Genomic DNA, 27,662 nt, shown 5'->3' with positions numbered 1-27,662 from the left:
AAAATGGGGTCCAAGACAAAACTGTTTCATTTGACTAGGACAGTCTAGTCTTGTGTTAGAAATAAGAGGACATATGAGGGGTTCATGTTTCATAGGGTACACAGTGCATACAACACTTGGAAAATCTCCAAAGGGATTTGAAATGACATTCTATAAATACACGTTGATTCCTTCTGGCACAGAAGACCCTTTCATGTCAGTATGCTGAGGTGACAAATTTCACTTGGCTGTTAGGTTACTCTGACGGACTATTCCTGAGTTTGAATGGACAGTGACAGACAAGTCTCATCTGTTGTAAGCACTCAAATGTGTATTTTTGTAAGTACAGTACCAAACTGAAACCAGCACCATACCTTCAGACTAATTTATAAAAATAAAAAAAGGTAATGCCATTTATTGTTTTAAACATCACTAATTATCAAAATAGAAAAGGATAAGTGTTTGGAAAGTATAATTACACTAGCTGAACAACATAACACAGGACAGAGAAGCATGGCAGGACCTTAAGTAAAATGAGTCATAACAATTGCAACAACAACAAAATATTTAAATAAGAATTATCAAAAGAGATTGTCCCTCCTGAGGGTTACCATAAGCAAGAATCTTGTAAAACATAAGAGTGGAGGTGAAAACAGGACAGCATGCTGCTTTAGAATGGTCTCATATGTTGAGCAGTGTGACGGGGTGTAGCTGAAACAGGACCCCTTTGCTCTTTCCATCTTCCTTTTGGACAATCTCCATCTTCTGACTGGGATCCACCTGTACACAACATGGTCACACCATACAAGCTCAACATCAATTGTTTTAACACTAGAAATGATTAAGTATGGACCTTACGCTCTGTAAAAGTGGGGAAAACTAACATTACACCATGAATTCAAGCCATACCTGGTTCCATTGCTTTGGTTCCTCATGGTACACAGGAACAAGGTCTTCTCGAGGGGGTGACTTTATAAACAGACTGACGAGGCGTTCGCGGCAGTCCTCCTGCAGGGTGTTGATCCTGTCAGGCCCCAGGTGCAGAGGACCGTTGGGCCCCTCACAAACCAGACGGTTAATGGCACCACGCAACGCATTGATCTGATCCAACACAAAACACACTGATTATATCTGGAAAGTTGAAGAAAGTTTTAAAACACGATACATATGGATATGAAGGGTCTATGTGGAACTATATGGGTGTTAGCTACCTCGGTGATGTCCTCTACATCGAATTTGACATCAAAGGCGAGCTCCATGTCATGTTCAGGCAGGGCAGCTGCCTGAGACTGGACGTTCCACCCCAGACCACAGAGGGCACCAGTGTAGCTGGTCCTCTCCTCGTTGGTGCTGCAGAGAACAGGCAAAGTTACATTAACAGACCTTTATGACTAAATGCATGATTTGAGGTGAATATGACAAATGATTTATGTTAACATTTAATAAGAACCGCCCATCATTTTACATTCCCTATAAGATCTCACATTCCCTTTGACATTCCCTAAAATACATTCCCTATAAAAGGTACGGTAGGTAATTTGATTAAATGTGATGAGTGTACCATCACCAAGCAGACTGACCGTAGCTCTATGGCAGGGGTGAAGAGCATGGTGATGAGTGCAGGCAGGCCGTGGATGTGAGGCATCAATGTGGTCTCCTTCAGTAGAATCTGTGCACCTAGATCAGCACACACATATATGCATCTTACTGTTATGACAAAGACAAATGTACATTTCTGGTAGGGTCTAAACTAACAGCGAGCCCGTGGGTGGTTCAAAAAATTGGATGGGAAAACTATCGCAATCGACATGGAAATGACTAAAATCAAATCGGTGTAGAAATTATGGACAAAACATTAAGAACACCTGCTCTTGCCATGATCCCTTTAGGCCTGACCCCAATTAGTCGACCGGTCGATTGTTTGGTCGTTAGGCTGTTGGTTGATCGAGATTGTGTTATTGCTCGACTAAAACACACACACACACACACACACACACACACACACACACACACACACACACACCTAGTCAAAGGTTTGGACACACCTACTCATTCAAGGGGTTTTCTTTATTTTTTACAAATTTTCTACATTGTAGAATAATAGTGAAGACATCAAAAATATGAAATAACACATATGGAATCATGTAGTAACCAAAAAAAGTGTTAAACAAATCAAAATATATTTTATATTTGAGATTCTTTAAAGTAGCCACCCTTTGCCTTGATGACAGCTTTGCACACTCTTGGCATGAGTCAACTTCTCACCACATTTTATGCACTGCAATGCTAGCTAGGTGTAGCTTATGCTTTCAGTACTAGATTCATTCTCGGATCCTTCGATTGGGTGAACAACATGTCAGTTCATGCTGCAAGAGCTCTGATATGATAACTTCAGAGGATGTCCTCCATCCTAATTACTGTGTAAGTCTACGGAATGATGGGTGAGAACAAAGAGCCTCCTAGGTTTTGCATTGAAGTCAATGTACCAAGAGGAAGACGGAAGCCAGCTGTCCTTCGGCTATGCTATGGTGCTACCCTACAGAGTGCTGTTGAGGATACTATAGACCATTGCAAAACAGTGTTTTAATCAATTATTTGGTGACATGTGAATATGTTTATTTTAGCTTTATCTAAAAAGGACAACTTTATCATATTTTTCTTTAATGAAATTCACTGAGGTTGGTCCTCCCCTTTCTCCCCTGAGGAGCCTCCACTGATATATACATATACAGTGCCTTCAGAGAGTATTTAGACGCCTTGACTTTATCCTCATTTTGTTACATTACAGCCTTACTGTAAAATGGATTAAATAAAGCAAAATTCTCAGCAATCTACACATAATACATAATAATGACAGGTTTTGCAAATGTATTAAAAATAAAAAAACGGAAATATCTTATTTACATAAGTATTCAGACCCTTTACTATGAGACTTGAAATTGAGCTCGGGTGCATCCTGTTTCCATTGATCATCCTTGAGATGTTTCTACAACTTGATTGGAATCCACCTGTGGTAAATTCAATTGATTGGACATGATTTGGAAAGGCACAAACCTGTCTATATAAAAAGGTCCCACAGTTGACAGTGCATGTCAGAGCAAACACCAAGCCATGAGGTCGAAGGAATTGTCCGTAGAGCTCCGAGACAGGATTGTGTGGAGGCACAGATCTGGGGAAGGGTACCAAAACATTTCTGCAGCATTGAATGTCCAAGAACACAGTGGCCTCCATCATTCTTAAATGGAAGAAGTTTGGAACCAACAAGACTCTTACTAGAGCTGGCCGCCTGGCCAAACTGAGCAATCGGGGGAGAAGGGCCCTTGGTCAGGGAGGTGACCAAGAACCCAATGGTCACTCTGACAAAGCTCCTCTTTGGAGATGGGAGAACCTTCCAGAAGGACAACCAACTCTGCAGCCCTCCACCAATCAGGCCTTTATGGTAGAGTGGCCAGATGGAAGCCACTCTGTAAAAGGCACATGACAGCCCGCTTGGAGTTTGCCAAAAGGCACCTAAAGACTCCCAGACCATGAGAAACAAGATTATCTGGTCTGATGAAACCAAGATTGAACTCTTTGGACTGAATGCCAAGCGTCACATCTGGAGGAAACCTCGCACCATCCCTTCGGTGAAGCAGCATGGTGGCAGCATCATGCTGTGGGGATGTTTTTCAGCGGCAGAGACTGGGTGACTAGTCAGGATCGAGGCAAAGATGAACGGAGCAAAGTACAGAGAGATCCTCAATGAAAACCTTTTCCAGAGCGCTCAGGACCTCAGACTGGGGCGAAGGTTCACCTTCCAACAGGACAACGCAGGAGTGGCTTCGGGACCTTGAGTGGCCCAGCCAGAACCCGGACTTGAATCAGATCGAACATCTCTGGAGAGACCTGAACATTTCTGTGCAGCAACGCTACCCATCCAACCCGACAGAGCTTGAGAGGATCTGCAGGAAAGAATGGGAGAAGCGCCCCAAATACAGGTGTGCCAAGCTTGAAGACTCAAGGCTATAATCGCTGCCTAAGGTGCTTCAACAAAGTACTGAGTAAAGGGTTTTTTGTAATTGTATTTTTCTTTGTAATTTTTACCCCCCTTTTCTCCCCAATGTTGTGATTACGATCTTGTCTCATCGCTGCAACTCCCCAATGGGCTTGGGAGAGGCGAAGGTTGAGTCATGCGTCCTCCGAAGCTAGACCCGCCAAACAGAGCTTCTTAACACCCGCTTGCTTAACCCGGAAGCCAGCTGCACCAATGTGTCTGAGGAAACTGATGACCAATGTCAGCCTGCAGTCGCCCGGCCCGCCACAATGAGTTGCTAGAGCGCGATGAGCCAAATAAAGCCGCCGTGGCCAAACTCTTCCCTAACACGGACTATGCTGGGCCAATTGTGCGCCGCCCTACGGGACTCCCAGTCACGGCCGGTAATGAGGATATATATATATTTTTTAAATCAGGATATACCTGCAGGCTGCAATGTTTTTATTTGTTGCCAATAAAGTAACTTTTTAGGTTAGTATCATTTTCATTTGGATAGACATTTGATTTATCAAATTACAATGATTTTGAGATAAAGACGTTATTATAAAATGAAACTGTTTCACGAAGATGTGCATATGAAAACCATAACTGGAACGCAGATCGGTAGAAAAGGTTAGATAAATTGGCATTGCACATGAGTAAGGTTGCCGACTCCTCGTGTAGCCTATTACCAGAAATTTCAGGAGCATGATGGTAGAATCAGCTGGGTCAGGTTACATTTTTTCCCCTTCTGGTTATCTAGAACTCTGGCGACATCTTGAGGCATCAAACCGTAAGCTTAAAGCATCAGACAAGCTCATTGCATATAGTTGATTTTATTAAAAACACAGTGTGTCTATATATGGAAAAATACACATTTAAAAATGTCGAGCAATTGATTGGTCAAAAGAACAGATGACTTTGTCGACTAAGATTTTTTATCCGTTGGGGACAGCCCTAGATCCCTTATTGATGTCACTTTTTAAATCCACTTCAAATCAGTGTAGATCAGTGGTTCCCAAACTTTTTATAGTCCCGTACCCCTTCAAACATTCAACCTCCAGCTGCGTACCCCATTTAGCACCAGGGTCAGCGCACTCTCAAATGTAGTTTTTTGCCATCACTGTAAGCCTGCCACACACACACTATAAGATACATTTATTAAACATAAGAATGAGTGGGAAGTGACAAAGAGCTCTTATTGGACCAGGGCACAAATAATAAATAATTTTCCTCTTTATTTAACCATCTTACATATAAAACCTTATTTGTTTATTAAATTGTGAATAACTCACCACAGGTTAATGAGAAGGGTGTGCTTGAAAGGATGCACACAACTCTGCAGTGTTGGGTTGTATTGGAGAGAGTTTCAGTCTTAAATAATTTTCCACAGTCTGTGCCTGTATTTAGTTTTCATGCTAGTGAGGGCTGAGAATCCACTCTCACATAGGTACGTGGTTGCAAAGGGCATCGTGGTCTTAACAGCGCGATTTGCCAAGGCAGGATACTCTGAGCGCAGCACAATCCAGAAATCTGGCAGTGGCTTCTGATTAAATTACATTTTCACAGAACTGTTTGTTGCAATTTCGATGGGGCTCTCTTGTTCAGATATCGGTAAGTGGACTGGAGGCAGGGCATGAAAGGGATAACGAATCCAGTTGTTTGTGTCGTCCGTTTCAGGAAAGTAATTGCGCACCCAGCTCACTCAGGTGCTTCGCTATATCACATTTGACATTGTCCGTAAGCTTGAGTTCATTTGCACACAAAAAAAACATACAATGACGGAAAGACCTGTGTGTTGTCCTTGTTAATGCAGACAGAGAAGAGCTCCAACTTCTTAATCATAGCGTCAATTTTGTCCAGCACATTGAATATAGTTGTGGAGAGTCCCTGTAATCCTAGATTCAGATCATTCAGGCCAGAAAAAACATCACCCAGATAGGCCAGTCGTGTGAGAAACGTGTCATCATGCAAGTGGTCAGACAAGTGAAAATGATGGTCAGTAAAGAAAACTTTACGCTCGTCTCTCAAAAAAAAATAAAAAAGTGTCAATACTTTGCACCTTGATAACCAGCACACTTCTTTCTGTATGTTGTAAAAGCGTTACATGGTCGCTGCCCATATCATTGCATAGTGCAGAAAATACACGAGAGTTCAGGATCCTTGCTTTAACAAAGTTAACCATTTTCACTGTAGTGTCAAATCATCTTTCAAGCTGTCAGGCATTCCCTTGGCAGAAAGAGCCTCCCGGTGGATGCTGCAGTGTACCAAGTGGTGTTGGGAGCAACTGCTTGCATGCATGTTACCACTCCACTATGTCTCCCTGTCATGGCTTTTGCGCCATCAGTACAGATACCAACATGAGCAGCAGCTACGTTTGGCTACATACGGACCGTTAGGGGAATTCCCGCGAGAGAGTAACGGTTAATGTGAGTGGATGTTAATTATTTGACTAGTACCTGTATTTGACATTGTGTTGTTATTTCGCTGAACACTAGATGGTTAAAACAAAAAAATTCTCAAACAGGCTACTCAGGTGAGAAAAAAGCCTAAAATGTATAGCCCTGTTGGAAAATATAAATGGACTGTTTGAAAATGTGAGAAAAAAAAAAAGGTCTAAAAAATAATATTAATAAATAAATATATATTTTTAAATGTGAATCACATGTATTTGGTGTACCCCTGGGGGTATACCTGGTGTAGTTTGGGAATACCTGGTATAGATGAAGGGGAAGAGACAGGTTAAATATTTATTTTTAAGCCTTGAGTCAATTGAGACATGGATTGTGTATGTGTACCATTCAGAGGGTGCCTTTGAATGGAGTAAGGTAGTAGGTGCCAGGTGCACCGGTTTGTGTCAAGAACTGCAACGCTGCTGGGTTTTTCACACTCAACAGTCTCCCTGTGTGGCAAGACTTATCCACCACCAAAAGGACATCCAGCCAACTTGACAACTGTGGGAAGCATTGAAGTCAACATGGGCCAGCATCACTGTGGAACGCTTTCAACACCTTGTAGAGTCCATGCCCTGACGAATTGATCCTGTTCGTAGAGCAAAGGGGGGGATCTGCAACTCAATATTAGGAAGGTGTTCCTAATGTTTGCTATAGTCAAGTGTATTTCACTCTGTCCAGCTTGCCAACAGTTATCGAAACCTAGACAGTCCGGGAGCATTGAAAATTCCAAAAGTGCTGGATAGAGGACTATTTTTTGAAAATGTTGAAGGCGAGTGTGGCCCTCCAGACCTCGGTGAAGACCGAATGCAGTCCGCAGGGCAAAATTAGTTGGACACCCATAGTCTAACCCTTATTCTAATGTCCCAGATCATATCCCATTCCCAGTACTGTACCTGTTGCACTGACAGACACGGAGCCAGCCACCAGCATCCGCTGATGGCCGTCCTGAGGACTGTCATTCAACGCAACAGAGTTGATGCTGTCCTTCTCTATGAACACCGACCTGTAAGGAGTTAACACATTCATTAGCACTGGTATATAGTGTCACCAGCACTGGGCCAAACTCTAACCTGATCTGGGTGACACTGACTAACCTGTAGTCGCTGACGTTGCTAAAGCTGTGGAAGTTGACTTTGTGAGGACTGGATGGGCCATGCACACGAACCTGTGGGAAACAGCATCAGCAACACTTTACTTACAGTGAGCCGTAAGACACAATGGGCATCCTGTAGCCACTAACATTCATACACAATTATTTAATACATGTTGTTAACAGTAAAAACATCCCCGGAAACAAATTGTGTTCCACGAATTCCTGAGAGGAATGTGTGGCCCTGGCCCACAGCCACTAATACACCGTAGAACAAAATGTACACCAGCTCACGTACTACCAAAATGTCTCCACCCTCTGGACAGGAGGCAGGCAAAAGGCAGAAAGACAATGACACCCTCTTGTGGTGAACAACTACCAGCACCTCCTGGTTTAACCAGACAGGCAGTCTATTGAACACAGTAGCAGTCTATGAAATGTGAGTCAGCCACTTGGCTAGTGTTCTCGCCTTGCTCTTCAGAGAGGACTGGCTGGTCTTGGCAAAGGACTGGAGCAGGCTGTCAATTAGCTGCTTCTCCTCCTCCTTGCTAGTCTTCCAGGAGCTGCTGGTAGCGTTGGGAGTGAAGGTGCCGTCCTGCAGGTCTTTGTACAGAGACACCAGCACGTCGTGGATCTGCTGCAAGACACACAACCACACAGCACTGTCAGGGTCACAGCCTTTGTTTCTACTGCTGGACAGCTAGGAAACACTAAATGATTTATGTTTATAGCCAAGCCTGACAGGAATACTATAACTGAACAATTATTCCCCATGAGCACAACATCCTAGAAGCTGCAGTGAAGACAGACAGAAAGCTGGCCTGTGTTTGAGGTACCTTGGACTCAAAGCTCTCCTCGGCCTTGATGGCGTGTCCCTCCTGCATCATGATGTCAGCCACGCTGGAGGTGACCGTGTCGGTGTTGATGAGCAGCTCCACGCGCATGACGCCGTGTAGGATGGAGAACAGGGAGACTATGAGCGGGTGGCCGTTCACCAACGTGATGAAGCGGTTGCGGGCGCGGCTGCTCCACTGGTCCCCAAGGATCATGGACTGGGCCGATGGACGCATCCCAGAGATCTGGAACTCCTGGGCCTGAGGAGACAGGGCAGAGCACAATCCTAACAGAATACAGGACAAAGTCATACCAGAATATAGGGATACTAGATCAACTTTCCTGATTAGGAAGTGGCCCAAAGATGTTTACCATTTTGCCTAAATAAAACGCTGTAGCTGTACCTGGAATGGGTGGGCCATGATATCAGCAGGTAGCTTCCTCAGGCAGCTACACGACACCAGAGTGGTGTTTCCAAAGTCCAGAAAGAAAACCTTGAACGTTCAGAACGCACATATACTTTACATGGTTCATCCACTAAAACTGCAACTGTAATCAACCTGGGAGTGATTGTGTGTACTAGTGAGCTTAGTGAGCATGTGCTTGTACCTCCACAGAGCTGCCGCAGACATGCAGGATCTTGGCACGGTAGTAGAGGCCCTGCTCGTCGCCCTCTGAGAAAGGTGCCAGGCACAGCAGGTTTGGGTAGAGGGAGACAGGAAGTGGACACAGCTCATGAGAATTAATCTCCGCTGTCAGATGGCGCTGCTTCTCCATGCTGGCATCGTCCGCCTGGAAGCCCCAGAAGTGGCCCACCTCCACCACCTAGGGAGCCAAGATGAAGGAGGCATGCTTGGTTACCCCCTCCACTACAGACTGTGCAGTCTATCAGTTCCTCTAGATAGAATCGTCACCAGATTACTTATTAACACAAAAACAAGTCCCAGAAAGTTGACTGAAAGAGGAGTCTCAATCTGACTAACCTCTGTGATGTTGACCATGAAGATGGGGTTAGAGGGCAGCTTGTCTGGGTCGATGGTGCTGCTCAGCAACCCCACTGGGTAGACCGAGTTGTTCTGGAAGTCCACATTCACACTGAAAACCACAGGACAGAATGAATTATGCTTAAAAAGCCTGGAGGATCCCTCAAAGGGGGAACACAGTGCTAGTGTAACAGTCAAAGTCACTGAGCTGCATCATTGTATTAGGGAGTCTATGGGACTGACCTAACTGACTGTAACTCACTCATGATAGCACTGTCTGTAAATGTGTGTGAGGAGGAGGGAGAGGGTCTGACTCGGCCTAAATCTACCCTCTCAGAGGCTGTGTGATGGCTGTAAAGGGTCAGCCAGAGTGCAAGCATGTCAGGTTACATCAAGGCCCAGTGTGGAGGGGTGCAGACCTGCAGGGTTACGGACAAAGCCCACTCCCCCCAAACCCAGATGACCACTAACAGGACCTCCACCTTCCTGAAGAGGCATTTGGCCCTGAGCCAGAGCTGGCATTACCTATACATCAACTGTCTGAATGACTTTCACTCCGCTAAATGCATTCCTCTTGCGAAGTTGAGGTTAGATGATGTTACCCCCATGCAGCAAACTGTATTTTGTAGCAAACGAGGATTAAAAGCCCAGCTGAGTGGATTAGTAGTGTGAGAAGGATGTATAGGCTCCCTACCGAGCGTACCAGCTGAGTGGATTAGTAGTGTGAGAAGGATGTATAGGCTCCCTACCGAGCGTACCAGCTGAGTGGATTAGTAGTGTGAGAAGGATGTATAGGCTCCCTACCGAGCGTACCAGCTGAGTGGATTAGTAGTGTGAGAAGGATGTATAGGCTCCCTACCGAGCGTACCAGCTGAGTGGATTAGTAGTGTGAGAAGGATGTATAGGCTCCCTACCGAGCGTACCAGCTGAGTGGATTAGTAGTGTGAGAAGGATGTATAGGCTCCCTACCGAGCGTATCGCATGTGGCAGATGGTCCTGTTCCCCGCAAAGTTCTCCACCTCGTCACTGGGATGCACAAACAGGTCCAGAGGATGCCTCTGGTGGGCCAGGAGGAGGGCCAGTAACACCTCAGGGAGCACCCCCGACCCCCGGGTTGTCGTCCGGTAGAACTCTACATGCCCTCTGAAGGAACACACAACAAATGTTTATCTGTCTTACCAATGGACTATGGGCATTCTATAAGCTATGGAAGACCATTTAGGTCAAAACATCTATGAAGTATCTATCTATGAAACAGGTAACATGATGAGTTATTCTAAGTCGAGCGGAGGTTTGATCTGTTTGTTACCTGGATCCATCGAAGGCTATGGACTTGACCTGGCCACACTGGCGGAACAGGGACTGCAGCTGCTTGTAGTACAGGAAACTGTAGGGGGGCAGGTTCCTCACCTGAGACGAGACAATCAAAGAGCATGGCAGTGGTCTAGCATTCACGACATACAAACACTGTTCATGAAAGTATAGGAATTTGATAAATCAGGGATAGGGGGTAATGGCATCATACCAGCACAGTTTTTTTGGGATCATGGCCTGACAGGTCTTTGGAGGCCAGCTCTTCATCCATTTCCCCTTGAGAAAAGTAGTTAGGGTAGTAGGCACCAGCGATAACCACCTGAAAGATGGAGTGCCTTCAGAAAGTATCCATACCCCTCGACTTATTCTACATTTTCTTGTGTTACAGCCTGGATTCAAATATATGTTTTCACCAATCTACAAACAATAGCCCATAATGACAAAATGAAAACATGTTTTTTTATTTACATTTTTGCAAATGTATTTAAAATTAAATAACATATTCACATAAGTATTCACACCCGAGTCAATACTTTTTAGAAGCCCCTTTGGTGGCGATTACAGCTTTGAGTGGTCTTGGGTATGTCTATATCAGCTTTGAGTGGTCTTGGGTATGTCTATATCAGCTTTGAGTGGTCTTGGGTATGTCTATATCAGCTTTGAGTGGTCTTGGGTATGTCTATATCAGCTTTGAGTGGTCTTGGGTATGTCTATATCAGCTTTGAGTGGTCTTGGGTATGTCTATATCAGCTTTGAGTGGTCTTGGGTATGTCTATATCAGCTTTGCACATCTGGATTTTGTCATTTCCCCCCATTCTTCCCTGCAGATATGCTTTCAGTCTTTCACATGCCGTTTTTCAAACTCCAGGCGTGCTGTCATGTGCCTTTTCTCAGGAGTGGATTCCGTCTGGCCACTCTCCCATAAAGCCCAGATTGGTGAAGTGCTGTAGAGACCTTCTGTCAGGTTCTCCCATCTCAGCCAAGGAACTCTGTAGTTCTGTCAGAGTGGTCTTTGGATTCTTGGTGACTTCCCTGACCAAGGTCTTTCTTGCTCGATTGCTCAGTTTGGTCAGACGGCCAGCTCTAGGCAGATAATGGAGACCACTGTTGGAAACTTTCAACACTCTAGAAATGTTATACCCTTCCCCAGATATATGCCTCATCACAATTCTATCTCGGCGTTCTAGACAGTTCCTTAGACTTCATGGTATAGTTTCTGCTCTGACATGCACTGTCAACTTTGGGACCTTATATAGACAGATGTGTTTCTTTCTAAATCATGTCCAAACTATTTAATTGGCCACCGGTGGACTCAAATCAAGTAGTGACATCTCAAGGACGATCAAAGGAAATTGGATGCACCGGAGCTCAATTTGGAGTGTCATAGCAAAGGGGTGTGAATACTTACCTAAATGAGACATTTCCGGATTTTATTTTCAATAAATTAGCTAACATTTCTAAAACCATGTTAGCCTTTTATCATTATGGGTATTGTGTGTAGATGGCTGAAAAAAAAAATCTATTTAATCAATTTCCAATTCAGGCTGTAACACAAAATGTGGAATAAGTCAAGGGGTATGAATACTTTCTGAAGGCACTGTATAAAGAGAAGAGGAAATTCAATCAAATAGACAGGGGCTACAGTGTTTGCACTTCCGAATGATATTCTGAATAGCAGGGATAGGTACAACAGATAATATTATAGTGTCATAATAATAACCATATAGCTTTACGTTGGAAGTAAGGTGTAGAGCTCCAGAATACTGGCATGTGCCTCAGTCTCACCTGCAGGATGAACCTCTGCTTGTGAAGGCTGGAGTAGTCCATTGGCGCTGGGTTCTCAATCACATGCATGTTGAACTGGGACACTCTCTCCTTCAGGTCCTCATAGAGCTCGGCCACCTGGGGGTCACAGAGAGGCAGGGTCAGGTCAGAGACTGGGGTCACCTGGTGTGTGTTTCGTGAAATGCTGGTCTCTATACCTCTCTGATCCTCTTGATCTGGATGCAGTTCTCCTTGCCCCACTCCAGCTCGGACTGGCAGGAAGAAAAAAAACACACACACACACACACACACACCTTACTCAGCAAGATATTGGACCTTTGTCTAATGTCTTTAGGAACCTCCTTTATTACATACACGTCTATGTATTATCCATGTTTAAAGTTAATTGATGTAACATAACGATCTACAGTTCAAGTCGTAAGTTTACATACACCTTAGCCAAATACATTTAAACTCAGTTTCACAATTCCTGACATTTAATCCTAGTAACAATTCCCTGTCTTAGGTCAGTTAGGATCACCACTTTATTTTAAGAATGTGAAATGTCAGAATAATAGTAGAGAGAATTATTTATTTCAGCTTTTATTTCTTTCATCACATTCCCAGTGGGTCAGAAGTTCACAAACTCAATTCGTATTTGGTAGCATTGCCTTTGAGTTGTTTAACTTGGGTTAAACATTTCTGGAAGCCTTCCACAAGCTTCCCACAATAAGTTGGGTGAATTTTGACCCATTCCTCCTGACAAAGCTGGTGTAACGGAGTCAGGTTTGTAGGCCTCCTTGCTCGCACACACTTTTTCAGTTCTGCCGACAAATTTTCTATTGGATTGAGGTCAGGGCTTTGAGATGGCCACTCCAATACATTGACTTTTATGTCCTTAAGCCATTTTGCCACAACTTTGGAAGTATGCTTGGAGTCATTGTCCATTTGGAAGACCCATTCGCGACCAATCTTTAACTTCCTGACTGATGTCTTGAGATGTTGCTTCAATATATCCACATCATTTTCCTCCCTCATGATGCCATCTATTTGTGAAGTGCACCAGTCCCTCCTGCAGCAAAGCACCCCTACAACATGATGCTGCCACCCCCGTGCTTCACGGTTGGGATGATGTTCTTCGGCTTGCAAGCCTCCCCCTTTTTCCTCCAAACATAATGATGGTTATTATGGCCAAACAGTTCTATTTTTGTTTCATCAGACCAGAGGACATTTCTCCAAAAAGTACAATCTTTGTCCCCATGTGCAGTTGCAAACTGTAGTCTGTTTTTTTTTTATGGCGGGTTTGAAGCAGTGGCTTCTTCCTTGCTAAGCGGCCTTTCAGGTTATGTTGATATAGGACTCGTTTTACTGTGGCTATATATAATTTTGTACCCGTTTCCTCCAGCATCTTCACAAGGTCCTTTGCTGTTGTTTTGGGATTGATTTGCACTTTTCGCACCAAAGTACATTCATCTCTAAGAGACAGAACGCGTCTCCTTCCTGAGCGGTATGATGGCTGCGCGGTCCCATGGTGTTTATACTTGCATACTATTGTTTGAACAGATGAACGTGGTACCTTCAGGCATTTGGAAATTGCTCCCAAGGATGAACCAGACTTGTGGAGGTCTACAATTGTTTTTCTGAGGTCTTGGTTGATTTATTTTGATTTTCCCATGATGTCAAGCAAAGAGGCACTGAGTTCAAGGTAGGCCTTGAAATACATCCACAGGTAAACCTCCAATTGACTCAAATGATGTCAATTAGCCTATCAGAAGCTTCTAAAGCCATGACATCATTTTCTGGAATTTTCCAAGCTGTTTAAAGGCACAGTCAACTTAGTGTATGTAAACTTCTGACCCACTGGAATTGTGATACAGTGAATTATAAGTGAAATAATCTGTCTGTAAACAATTGTTGGAAAAATTACTTGTGTCATGCACAAAGTAGATGTCCTAACCCTCTTGCCAAAACTACAGTTTGTTAACAAGAAATTTGGGGAATGGTTGAAAAACGAGTTTTAATGACTCCAACCTAAGTGCATGTAAACTTCCGACTTCAACTGTAAATGTTCTCACCTTTGGGTGCCTCAACTCTCCTTTGCTTCTGGACGTGTGCCAAGCCTTGAATGCGTTGACAAAAGCAATGGAATCACTCTGCACACCGTGTGCGAACGACAGCTTGCTCCTGAATATTCAAACATTTAAGAGAGGACAGGGATGACAGTCTTACAGCAGACAATAACTCAAATGGCAGTGACGAGGTAGATATTGTAGAAGTGTAATTATATATTTTTTGCTGTATGAGAGAAAATACATTTTCAAGTGCTGACTCACCTGTACCCTGCCAGCTGCTGCAGGGAGGGCATGGCAAAGAAGCTCTTCAGAGACAGAGAGGCGGCTAAGGGAGAGAGACAGGTTGAGGAGTCGTGGCCTGAACACACACCTACAGACAAAACAGAAACCACAGACCCCACTGACCTATGATGAGGCACTCCTCCAGACAGCCAAAGACGTGGCCGAGCACGATCATCTTCCCTAGGTGCAGGTCCACAGGCAGGTGAGCCAGGATCCGACCCAGAAACGTCAGTTCTCCATCAAAACGCTTCTGGCTTTGACCATCGTTCCCCACAGACAGTGCACCCATCTACACCTCACACACACACACACACACACACACACACACACACACACACACACACGTCATGACAATTATCATTACTTCAATAATAACAACTGACTACAAGAATACTTAACCATCACACACACAGTCAAAAATAGTCATAAAAAATACAAAAATGGCTCTGTCCATCAATCCTTCCAGCTAAAGAGCCCATCCACAGCACATACACAGACTTAATCAAAACACTTTACGCCCCGCTAAATCAAGCTGACAAACACACACACAAACACCCCTGACAGAGCTAATGCTAGCTTTACGCCCCGCTAAGTCACAGCTGACAAACACACACACAAACACCCCTGACAGAGCTAATGCTAGCTTTACGCCCCGCTAAGTCACAGCTGACAAACACACACACAAACACCCCTGACAGAGCTAATGCTAGCTGACGTAGAGGTCCTGACACAGCAGAACCAATGTTAGGAAACCACTGCAACATCACAAACACACAGTGACAGATTTGGGTGTTCAGCAACGTGGTATCTACGATTCTTATTGGAAACCTCTCCACAAATACAGGAATCCAATGACTTCAATGGTTGTTTGTGATAAGGTCCACAGTGAAGTACCTCTTTGAGCTGGAGTATGGTCCTCTCAATGTCATTGAGGTGGGGGGGTGAGAGAGCAGTGGAGAGGAGGGAGCGGGGGTCCCCCATGTCCAGAAGCTTCACCTTCAGCATGATGTTGGCCAGGGGGGCACGCTGGGAATAGTCAGAATAAAATATAAGTTTCATACACTGAGTGTACAAAACTTTAGGAACACCTTCCTAATATTGAGTTGCACCCCATTTTGCCCTCAGAACAGCCTCAATTTGTCAGGGCATGGACTCTACAAGGTGTCGAAAGCATTAAACAGGGATGCTGGCCCATGTTGATTCCAATGCTTCCCACAGTTGTGTCAAGTTGGCTGGATGTGCTTTGGGTGGTGGGACCATTCTTGATACACACGGGAAACTGTTGAGCGTGAAAAATCCAGCAGCGTTGCAGTTCTTGACACAAACCGGTGCGCCTGGCACCTACTACCATAGCCTGTTCAAAGGTACCCTCTGAATGGCACACATACACAATCCATGTCTCAAGTGTCTCCTCCCCTTCATCTACACTGATTGAAGTGGATTTAACAAGTGACATTAATAAGGAATCATAACTTTCACCTGGTCAGTCATGGAAAAAGCAGGTGTTCCTAATGTTTTGTACACTCAATGTAGGTCTAGTAGAGTAGCATGCCTAGTCTTTCAGTAATCACATACAGTGCATCAATACATCAACAAATAAATCCATCAAGTTTGCAGTTGTTAAACATCATACTGTCGATCATAGTTATGAGCTTGGTTCTTTGCCATCATGGCTGACCTAATGTTCGACTCTCTTACCACCATCTCAGGAACCACATAGTCTGGGATCTCATTCCTCCAGAACTCCTTGGTCACCAGCCGGTAACAGTAGCCCTTAGACACTCGCCCAGCCCTGCCTGAGAGGGACAGAAGAGACGTGAGTCACAAATCCTCAGTGGCAATTCTAATTCTACCCTGGGTGCAGGGTTTGGTTTTTGCCCTAGCACTACACAGCAGATTCAAATAACCAATTCATCATCAAGCTTTGATTATTTGAATCAGCTGTGTAGTGCTAGGGCAAAAAACTAAATGTGCACCCAGGGGGGAGGGGCCCCAGAAACCCTGCTGTACTGTACCTCTACGCTGGTTGCAGTTGGTCTTGGAGGCCCAGGTGAGGCGGAGGGACTGGTAACGGGTCTCTTTGTCACAGACCATGTGTCGTGCCAGACAGAAATCAATCACTGTCAACAGGAATACGTCACAAACTCAGACATGTGGAGTGAATACAGTACGGACATATAGCAAGGAAGGTCTGTAAACATTATGAAAACACACACCATATTTGACATCTGGGACCGTAACAGAGCTCTCTGCTATGTTGGTGGAGAGGATGATCTGTTGAGACAGAGACAAAACATCAAAAACACTTTGCGTTCTAGAAGTCCTATTCAGTAGACTGGGTTGTGGTGTGATAGTTACCTTCCTGTATCCTGGGACAGGCACCAGAAACACCCCATTCTGCTCCTCCAGAGTGACAGAGGAGTGGAGAGGGTACACCTGCAGCCTGAAACATACACCATAACAGCCCCATCAAGTTTCTACTATGCACCGGACACTCTACCATAGTCACGCTCCAGAGACGCCACCACTGAAAGTGCACATGTACACACACAGCACCCACCTCTTGCGCACCAGCTTGGACAAAGCCTCCTGCATGTAGTGGATCTCACCCAGACCAGGGAGGAACACCAGCACACTGCCCCGGTCTGGCAGAGACAGGCCTCCCTCCCTCGCAGTCCTACTGCTGAGATACACAAACACACCAGGACAACTAAGTCAACGGTAATTAATAAATAGTGAACGAGTGGTTTATTTATCAAGCGAGCTAAGATGAAGAGTAAAGCGGTTGACCCCTCACCTCTGATCTTTGGCCTCTAGCTCGTCAAAGCTCTGGATAAGGCTGACAGCCACGTTGTACATCTCCACAGTGATGTAAGGGTCATCTGGACGACGGGTATCCACCTGATAGTTAATAGACAGTGTTAGGTTAGTCTAAACCATGAGTACCAGCTACACCCCCAGACTAGGCTTGGCGCTCCCCCTCTCACTCTGTAGGGAATCAGGCTGCAGAGGTCATCCAGGTAGAACTCCTCGATGGCGTAGGGAGCCCCCTCCACCTCAAACACATAGGCTGGGTTCATCTGGCTGCGGATAGGGGTGCCAAAGTACTCTGCAAACTCCCTGCAGTTGATGGTGGCTGACATGAGGATGACCTGCATAAAGGGGGAAGGGAGGCGGTGTGTGTCTGTTCAGTCAGTACGGTTTAGGATCACATGGTGGTGAGTGCTGAGATGAGAAGCGTGGGATGAGAAGCGTGGGCTCACCTTGATGAAACGAGAGTTGGAATGGAGGAGCTTCCTCACAACCAACAGAAGGAAGTCCAGCTCCTCTGTCCGCTCATGGACCTGAAACATACAGAACCACCCTGCTTACTGACTGGCTCATCCTCTGCCATGGTAAAAAGATGTTACTCACCTTCAGCTAGAATGATGTTACTGGGTACTAAGAGACAATGTACGCCAGATAGGACATCATCATTACCAGTCAAGTCATATCTGTAGACTACTTTGAAATAGTGTCTAGAATTGTTGTTACTTTCGGTACTTCTGTCAAATGTGTCTCACAAACTCTGTCTATCAGCGTAGCCGATGTCCACTTACTCATTACTAGTAGCCTGCACTGGGAGTCGGGGTTCACCTCATGTTAGCTCCCCACTCATGCTGCACAGAACACTTTACAATGCAGTAAGATACCGGTAGCTCCTCTTCTCTTTATACAGTGCACTCGGAAAGTATTCACTCCCCTTGACTTTTTCCACATTTTGTTGTGTTACAGCCTGAATTTCAAATGGATTACATTTAGAATGTTTGCCACTGGCCTCCACACAATAACCCATGTGTAAGTAGAAATGTTAGTTTTTTTTGAGAATTTTACATATTAATAAAAGATGAAAAGCTGAAATGTGTTGAGTCAATAAGTATTCAACCCCTTTGTTATGGCAAGTCTAAATAAATGAAGGAGTAAAAATATGCTTAACAAGTCACATAAGTTGCATGGACTCTGTATGCAATAATAGTGTTTAACATGATTTTTAAATTACTACCCCATCTCTGTACCCCACATACAGATAATTGTAAGGTCCCTCAGTCCAGGAGTGAATTTCAAGCACGGATTCAACCACAAAGACCAGGGAGTTTTCCAATGCCTCGCAAAGAAGGGTACCAATTGGTAGATGGGTAAAAACAAAAGAGCAGACATTGAATATCCCTTTGAGGATGGTGAAGGTATTAATTACACTTTGGATGGTGTATCAATACAACCAGTCACTACAAAAGATACAGGTGCCCTTCCTAACTCCGTTGCCCAGCGGAGGAAGGAAACCGATTAGGGTTTCACCATGAGGCCAATGGTGAATTTAAAACAATTAGAGTTTAATGGCTGTGATAGGAGAATACTGAGGATGGATCAACAACATTATACTTACTCCACAATACTAACCTAAATGACAGAGTGAAAAGAAGGAAGCCAGTACAGAATAAAAATATTCCAAAACCTGTATCCTGTTTACAATAAGGCACTGAAGTAATACTGCAAAACATTTGGAGAAGACACATTTTTGTCCTGAATACAAAGCGTTATGTTTGGGGCAAATCCAACAACACATTACTCTTCCTTTTTTCAAGCATGACGGTGGCTGCATCATGTTATGGGTATGCTTGTCATCGTCAAGGACTAGGGAGTTATTTGGGGGATAAAAGGAAATGGAATAGAGCTAAACACAGGCAAATCCCAGAGGAAAACATGGTTCAGCCTGCTTTCCAACAGACACTGGGAGACAAATTCATATTTCAGCAGGACAATTGCCTAAAACAAGGCCAAATATATATTGCTTACCAAGTTTCTTACTAAGACAACATTGAATGTTCCTGAGTGGCCTAGTTACAGTTTTTACTTAAATTGTCTTAAAAATCTATGGTAAGACTTTCATTGCTAGCTTACAGCTGAGGCTAACATCAATTCATTACCCTTGTACTTTGTTAATAATATGCAAACCATAAAGCTAAATATGCTGATTTCAAAGCTGATTGCCACCAAAAACGTTATTAATTCACTTAAATTGGTCTCTCCGTCACATCTCTCCATCAGCCAAAGATGATCTATTGCCTAAGCGTGTGTGAATAGGGCTGACAGTTCTATGCAAATGTTGTTGATCAGTACAATAAAATGAGTCCAAAATGGAAGTGAAACAGATTGTCACCTGTACCCCCATGAAATCAGCCAAACAAGCTCAAAAACTCAATGCATGCACACAGTCCTATTGAATATGCATTCACCTGTATTGTGAATAGGCCTAGGATACATCTTGATTTACCCAGTTTATCATTAGAGATTTACCATTGAAATAACTGATTACCATTAAGTTGTTAAGTAGTTAGATTGTTTTTACCAAAGTCAAATTGATTGTATGATTGTTTAACTAACTAATACATGGCCATCTCTGAAAAATGTTGACATACATTTTTTTGAATGAAATTGAACTCAAAAGATGACCAATGATTGAACAGAGCAGTAGATTAGTTTATCTGTCTGGATCAAGTGCCATTTTGTGACTTTGGCTAATATACCTTTTTTTTGGTATCGTTTTAGTATCGTGATACTAAACCTGGTATCAAATTCAAAATGACTACTTTGAAATGATGACCAGTCTGAGTGTCAGTTACCTCATCTATGAAGATGTGGGAGTACTCAGTCAGACTCTTTGCTCCGACCAGTTTCTGCAGCAGCACCCCAGTGGTCATGTAGATGAGTCTTGTGTGTTCAGTGACCATCTTCTCCAGGCCCACCTGAAACAAACAGAGAAGTACATTTTCACACACAAGCACAGAAATACACAGACCATTAAAGCCTAAAGGCAGACGTGAGGATTCTAAATCTACTGTAGCTGTAGGTATTTATCTATCTATCTAGCTATGTGATGTCAAACATTCTGTTGAACAACTCACCTCCACAACAAATTCAGCACACAAACTCTCAGAGATCAGACAAATTGCCCGTCCTAACATTTCTTCTCCCTGAGGAGTTCGCTCTCATGTCCTGCTACTCAAATCCAAGTACAAACTCAGGCAAGACTTTCACAAAACTCTCAGGAAGAAACGAAAGACAGAGATAGAAAGCACTGTAAACATCCATCACACTACCCTTAGGACAGTCAGACAAAGCCGATGCTCAGAGGAATGTACAAAAACAGCCCTCCCTCATGGCAGGAGTGTCATGGGAAGGTCACTGTGAAAGTGGATAATGCTCTGTTACTCTCCATACATCCTCAAGGCCCGGATTCAAGCACTTAGGTGTTCATCAGGTCAGCCCATCAGTCTCACTCCTCACTCACTGTCTGCCTAACAGTGACATCACCGCTTCTGCAAACCGCAGCAGAGCAGACAGAGGAGGACCAGGGAGTTATAACTAGACTGTGTCTCCTGTTTCAGAGCTGGAAACAGAGCAACTAGGCAGCCTGGAAACAGTCCAGCATGGAAGTGTCCACCCCACTCCTCCCTCTGCAAGAGAAACTTCAAATGGCCTTTTTGTACGGAGCTTCATCAAGGGGTAATAATATCGCTGGAGATGCAAGACTCAATACACTGCCCCTTGTTATGAAACATGAACACTCAATTCTGTTTTCTGCAACCTTTTTCTCCATCTTCTTTCCACGAAGGGATGTGCACGCAAATCAGACTTTGTAACATACTACGCATGGTCATGTGTTTTTTGGGTATATATATATATATATATATATATATATCAAAATGGTATCATCAACAAGGTGTCTGTGTCACTAACCTGGTATCCAACCAGACTACCCAGGGTGCACTTGCGCTCTCTGGCGACCCATCGGGCGATGCTGCTGGCGCCTATTTTGCGAGGCTGGGTGACCACGAGGTTACAAGGGGCATTCTTCTCGCTGTAGTAGTCCAGGATGAACTGGGGCAGCATGGTAGTCTTCCCACTGCCTGTGGCTCCACGGATGATCACCACTGAGTTGTTTTCAATCAGAGAGATGAGCTGGAAATACACAAACACAGAACTGCACATCGAACTCAATAGAGGGAATGAAAGAACATATTGTAGCCATTTAAAGATGAACACAATATATGATTCAACAATCTAAATTATAGTATATAATAAATCTGTTTTTTTATATTCACAAAATCACAATAACATTAAAACATTCAGATTTTGCTCTTGTAGACTTTTACATGAGAATCTGAATATGAAATGAAAGTCTGAAACACACATCTCTTCACTAATGGCCCTACTTGTGTGCACATGAAGACATTCAGTGGGCTATTCCCCCTCTCGTGGCGCTCATGGCTCCATCAGATAGAATCAGAGCTCATCTGAAGCACACTGTAAAACCTTGAGTAGTGTTATGACCTGAGGAACTGTTGCTCATGACCAAGTCTATGACCTGAAAATATCCTGGCATGGCAGGAGGAACAAAAGCATGCATGTGTGTGTCAGTTTGAATGTGTGCGTGAGGCTACTAAACTATTTTACCTCCTGTCTATTTTTTGTGATGGGCAAGCTGGGGTACTCATAAGTGGCCAATGGAGGTGGAGGTACACCTAGAGTTGGAGAGATTGAGGTAACACAGAAAGGTTTGCTCAATGGCTTTCTTCATTGTTGAGGAACAAAAGGCATCCAATTGGAAGCCAAATTAATTAGAAGATTATATAAATGTGTAACTCACTCGCCAAAAAGTCAGGCTTTCCTGTCTTGTTCCTCAGTCCCCCATCTGAGTCATCCCTGTTTGGACTGCCCTGCTGTTGGGGAGCTTTTGCAGGGCTATAAAGAAGAATTTTTTTTAATTAAATTAAATTAAAATTAAAAATATATATATGTCAAATCGAAAGCCTGACATTTCTGTGTAAACACACACACACAAGCAATTAAGCATCAAAGGGAAAAAAGGTAGGTCAAACAAAGCGCCCCCCATTGGTCTACTATTAAACAGCAACAGGCTCTTCACATTCGGCTCATATTCAAATACACAAACCAAAGCCATCTCCAGGGCAACAGACGTGTGAAGAATCCAGTCTGAAAATGGCTTGGAAAAAACACGCATGTTTTGTCTCAGCAAGCACACTAGTAGTGAGTGGTGATAATGTGGCTTTGTCACTGTGAATAAGTAACGCTATGTGAATAATGCTAATTAGTCTTCGTCAAGTCAAATAGTTCTCCCCCTTGCTCTTTCTGAACTACCTTCTCCCCTCACATCACCCTCCCTCTCCACTGAAATCCCCCTTTCACTACTTGCTCGGTTTCTAACATTCCTCTGTCTCTTGCTCGCCCTCCCCTTCATCTCTCCCACTCCTCTCATTCCGTGGCTGGGCCAGTCAGGCCTGGGGCAGTGTGGCAGGGAGAGCAGTCCCAGTCATCTCAGCTTCTCTCTGGGCAAGAGGAGGACTTTATCTACACAGCAGGCAGACACACTGTCAGAGCTGGGAGCAGCTCACACACACATTTATATGCACACGCGTTGACTGACTTACACACGCACTTCAGCATCTAACCACAAAGCAGCTGACCTTACAACAAAGCAGCACAAAGGAGAGTGAGGTGAAAGGAGAGGAGACAGCACTGAGTCAGAGGAGAACAGTGAGTAACTCTGCTGGAAACAGTTCAGAGGGCAGGAGAACAGGGACGAGTGAAGAGGACAAATACGCAGTATAGAGAGGAGAAAGAGGACCATTTCTTTGCTTACAGACGGATAGCAGAGTCCAGTCAGAACCAGAGAATGAAGACCTCACGGGCAGACCCAAGGAGACAGAGTCCTGGAGATGGTACTCTGTGAGACGCCTGCGTTGATCTCTCTAGATCACTCTGTCTACATCTGGCTCATCATTGCAGCATTCAACAGTAAGTATCAACCACGCAATGGCTTTTTTTCCTCTTTTCTCATTACATAGGCTATTTGCAATGATCAGAAAGTTCCAACAATAAAAAAAGCACTCATCTAGACAATAGGCACGAATCAGGAATCTCAATTGCATTATTTGAAGAAATTAGCTAGGACAGGCAGGTTTAATAACAAAACAAACTATTTTTCTTGTGCTTTAAGACATTGCTGCCAAGTATACAGCACTGCGTGCTCTGTTCACGTAGCATGACCTGTGACCCCAGGCTGTCAAATCTGTGTGTAGCTCAGGTGTGAGGTACAGAGAGAACAATCAGTCTGAGGAGATTACTACACACCCACACCTGGGCATCCTCACCTGAGTGAGAATGCCACTGAAGGCAAATCAAACACTGATGATGACAGAGAGTCAGGGACCAGGGATCAGCTTGTGTGGAGGTGATCCATTTCTCACTTTCAAAAAAGGTGAGTCTTCAACGAGTGCAGATCAGTCAATAGTACAATTGCAATCCTTTGAATTGTTCTGTTAAAACAGACTTCGGGAGAACAGGGGGTTATTCCTTGTCACTCGTGGCAGCAGTGTCAATACTTTTGCTTCAGATGTAAAATACTTTTTTTCTCTTCTCATTGCAGTAACCACAGCACTCCTCCGCCATGCCCCTGTTCAGCTGGATGAAATGGTCGCGTGCTGAAAGAGAAAAGGCGCAGGATGAGGGGGCGTCCACAGGGGTGTCACCCAGCTGCACACTGATCAGGGAGCTGCTGTGGCACGTTGAGGAGAGGGAGTGCATGGCGCGGGAGGTGGAGCAGGAACACAAGCTGGCCCACAACACCACGGGATACCCCCACTGGCTCCAGAGCTACCCCAGGTTACGCACACTGATCCCCGCATCGGAGCACCGCCAGCTGGAGCACTTGTGTGCCCAGATCCACCCTATGCACACCGCTACGGTGCTCTCCAGGTACATCGTACACCACTCTTCATTCAGTACCCTTTTCATATTAGCAAAATGTGTCCAAAATAGCCACTGCCCCCACACCAGGATGACAATAGGCAAAAGAGACAAGACTCTCAAAGAGAGGGGGGTAGAGCAAAGCTGCCAGGGAAGCCACTTTGTGTTATTGTCACAGAAGTAGGTTACATGGGGTGTGATCATGCAAAGGTGAAGGGGACCCTATGGGGCTGAGCACAGCAAAAACAACCCACAGGGAAAGAGCTTTCCATTAGCAGTATCATATCCCTATTAAAATAAAAACACAAACCCCAACATTTTACAGTGATGGTGAGATTTGTATGAACAGACTGAATTTGGTATTTCTGAGGGGCTAACTGAGGAATCATACTTTAAATAACCTTTAAATCCACCATGGGTCTAGTAAAAATGAATGTAAATTATACTGAACAAAAATGAAAATGCAACAATTTCAAAGATTTTATTGAGGTACAGTTCATATAAAGAAATCAGTCAATTGAAATATATTAATTAGGCCCTACTCTATGGATTTCACAGATAACCTTGTTTTTAAAGGTACAGGCGTGGGTCAGAAAACCAGTCAGTATCTGTTGTGACCACCATTTGCCTCATGCAGAGTAACATCTCCTTCACATAGAGTTGATCAGGCTGATGATTGTGGCCTGTGGAATGTTGTTCCACTCCTCTTCAGGGGTGGCTGTTTGCATAATCACATCACAACAGTAACAAGATCGCCCGATTATTCCGGAAATATTATTTGGTGTGACTCTTTCACTGCATTTATTTTGTCTTCTTTGCAAAATGTCCTCCTGACAACTAGAGATTGGAGCGGACGCATAAATACGACCTCAGCCTTATCACCTCACACAATACATGATACTTTGATGAAATAGTTTCAGCATCATTTGGTCAGCTAGGCCTAATGGATAATTGAAAGCCCAAACAGTTTCATTATTATGGATAATAGTTAAATAGTTTATTAACCCACTATCTCATTCTCAGGTTCCGTGACGTGCTGGCCAGCAACAAGATCCTGCCCTGGGAACTGGTGTACGTCTTCAAGCAGGTGCTGAGAGACTTCCTCAACAAAGAGGAAGGGGAAGAAGAGGAGGATCACATGCCGCAGCCAGAACTGCTTGGGCCAATGGAGGCCTGGACCAACCGATACCAAATGAAGCAGGGATTTGTCACACCTACTGTGCCCAACTGTGGTGAGCCCCAGAGAGAAGAGATCCCAACCATCTCTGGCTATGTGGACCGTACCATGAGAGGCTCTTATCCTTTCACTGCCCATAGGGTCTGGGACCTTCCCTACTACTACCCAGTGCCACACAACTCCACAGAGGCCTACAGCACCCCACTGTGAGAGCGGGTGGGCTGGTAAAGTAGTACCCAACTCATGACCTTACTAGCTTCTATCCTTGTTAGGTCATGACTGAAAGAGTTGTCATCTTAAAAAAATATGTTACAGATTCATTTTAATTAATGGGACTGCAACAAAATCTAGCCCTGGACCAGCACTTGCATGGGGGCAGATTCATACATACAACAATAGATACTGCTAGCTAACTGGACTAGGGGTGCATCTCAATAGACTACTCAGTTACTCTAGCTACTACTGTAATTTAGAAAGCTACTTAATTTGCACTGATTTAATAAATCAACCCGTTCCTAGGAATTTTGGCACCTGGCTAGTTAGCTACTTTACTGTGTTAGTATTACTGTAGTAGCTAAATAATGCTAATATTTACTGAAAAATATGTAGCTAGCTATGTACCTAACTAAAGCAAAGTTCCTTTCATATGTTAGCTAGCCAGCCAACAAGTGTGAAAGTTTCTAGGTTCCATCCAATTGGCAACAGATTCCCAACAGATTGTTCTACCAAACGGTACTGTTGCCGCTAAAAGCCTGTGCGTAATGACGTAGTGCACATAGAAATACATTGTGTGGTTCAATTCCCAAGTACCGAATAAAAAAATACAAGTGAAATGTGTTTGCATCGCATTTAACTCTACTGATGGTTCTCAAAAGAATGTGGGTTATATAGCTTGTGTGTTCTAGACAACAGCACGTACATAACGCTCTAGAGCGCATGTATAGCCTACATTATGAGATTATGGACAAGCGCGGCAGCCAATCATCGATGATCATGTCACCTGAATAAGACCCTCGATATTTATTAAAATGTGCATTAAACTCATCACCTTGCACTTTCACCACTCTGTAAAATTAAATGTATTTAATATGTAGCCTGAAACTGCATGCTTTTCCCGATACATCTAGTGAGAGGACCACGCGTCCTCACGTGACTCCAAATTTACTTCGATATGGTTATTCTATCAATATTTGCTAAAAAAAATAAAAAATAGAATTTTTTCCCCCACCTACATTTCTATCATAATTCTATTTAGAGACAACAATATCCCACCTTGTCTAGCAAATTTTCTTTTTTCGAGATTTGAAGTTTCCCGAAAATGTTTGTTTCCATCTGGCCTGTCAATGCATTTTTTTATCTGACGTACTTTAATAGCATAAAAACGGTTGGAGGGAAACCTGGTTACTACAGGCAGACTGTACCGTCTATGGTGCAAGGGGACATGTGTAAGCTAGCTAACGTTAGCTAGCAATTCCATCTACATTTTGCTAGCTAACGTTAGCTAGCTAGCCAACTGAACTCACCTCTGTATTGATGACTCCTCTAACTTTACTTCTTTTGGAACTTCATCCGTGATTAGAATGTTAGCAAACTGGGTCCCTAATGTAAACCATTCTGTTATCTGTTCTGCAGTTATTGCTTTCTTCATGTTTCATATGTTGTTCACGCCAGAGACTGCTGATACGTTTTCAAAGGTGGATGTTGCTGTAGAATTCTAAATGAGTTAGTCTTTGGTTCAAAGACACGTGACAGTAGTACACCTGCTGACTCTAGGTCTGAATCAAACATCCCATCTGGAAGCTAGGGGTACTGTCCTTTCATACACCTAATGTAAACAAGAAAGTAAAATATATAAAATATATCGATTATATAATTAACATAAACCATATTAC

The 27,662-nt window shown here is 43.9% G+C and overlaps 2 protein-coding genes across 2 annotated transcripts; one reads left to right on the top strand and one right to left on the bottom strand.

Annotated features, from left to right (window-relative positions):
* Positions 1-3: 3 nt before the first annotated feature.
* LOC106598466 (ATP-dependent RNA helicase TDRD9) lies at positions 4-27,538 on the bottom strand. The gene is made up of 33 exons (XM_045716409.2): positions 27,294-27,538; positions 22,474-22,568; positions 22,281-22,348; positions 21,564-21,785; positions 20,447-20,569; positions 18,050-18,130; positions 17,774-17,938; positions 17,584-17,687; positions 17,347-17,469; positions 17,145-17,229; positions 17,003-17,060; positions 16,802-16,906; positions 16,485-16,582; positions 15,681-15,812; positions 14,910-15,075; positions 14,766-14,829; positions 14,508-14,616; positions 12,651-12,704; positions 12,454-12,570; positions 10,880-10,987; positions 10,664-10,764; positions 10,324-10,497; positions 9,355-9,466; positions 8,981-9,196; positions 8,776-8,865; positions 8,374-8,631; positions 8,007-8,174; positions 7,542-7,612; positions 7,341-7,450; positions 1,560-1,656; positions 1,191-1,329; positions 889-1,080; positions 4-759 (listed from the first exon to the last, which is right to left on the bottom strand). Exons 1-33 carry the CDS (start codon positions 27,416-27,418, stop codon positions 661-663), a joined length of 4,029 nt encoding a protein of 1,342 aa, XP_045572365.1. The 5' UTR covers positions 27,419-27,538; the 3' UTR covers positions 4-660.
* On the top strand, positions 23,111-26,603 carry rd3l (RD3 like). The gene is made up of 3 exons (XM_014189649.3): positions 23,111-23,642; positions 24,274-24,602; positions 25,617-26,603. The coding sequence occupies exons 2-3, from the start codon at positions 24,295-24,297 to the stop codon at positions 25,978-25,980; spliced, it is 672 nt and encodes a 223-aa protein (XP_014045124.1). The 5' UTR covers positions 23,111-23,642; positions 24,274-24,294; the 3' UTR covers positions 25,981-26,603.
* Positions 27,539-27,662: the final 124 nt, after the last annotated feature.

This window comes from Salmo salar, chromosome 01 (assembly GCF_965601325.2).
Source record: "Salmo salar chromosome 01, fSalSal1, whole genome shotgun sequence".
Taxonomy (NCBI): Eukaryota; Metazoa; Chordata; class Actinopteri; order Salmoniformes; family Salmonidae; genus Salmo; species Salmo salar.
The sequence above is the reverse complement of the archived record's forward strand: the minus strand, read 5'-3'. Positions and strand labels throughout refer to the sequence as shown.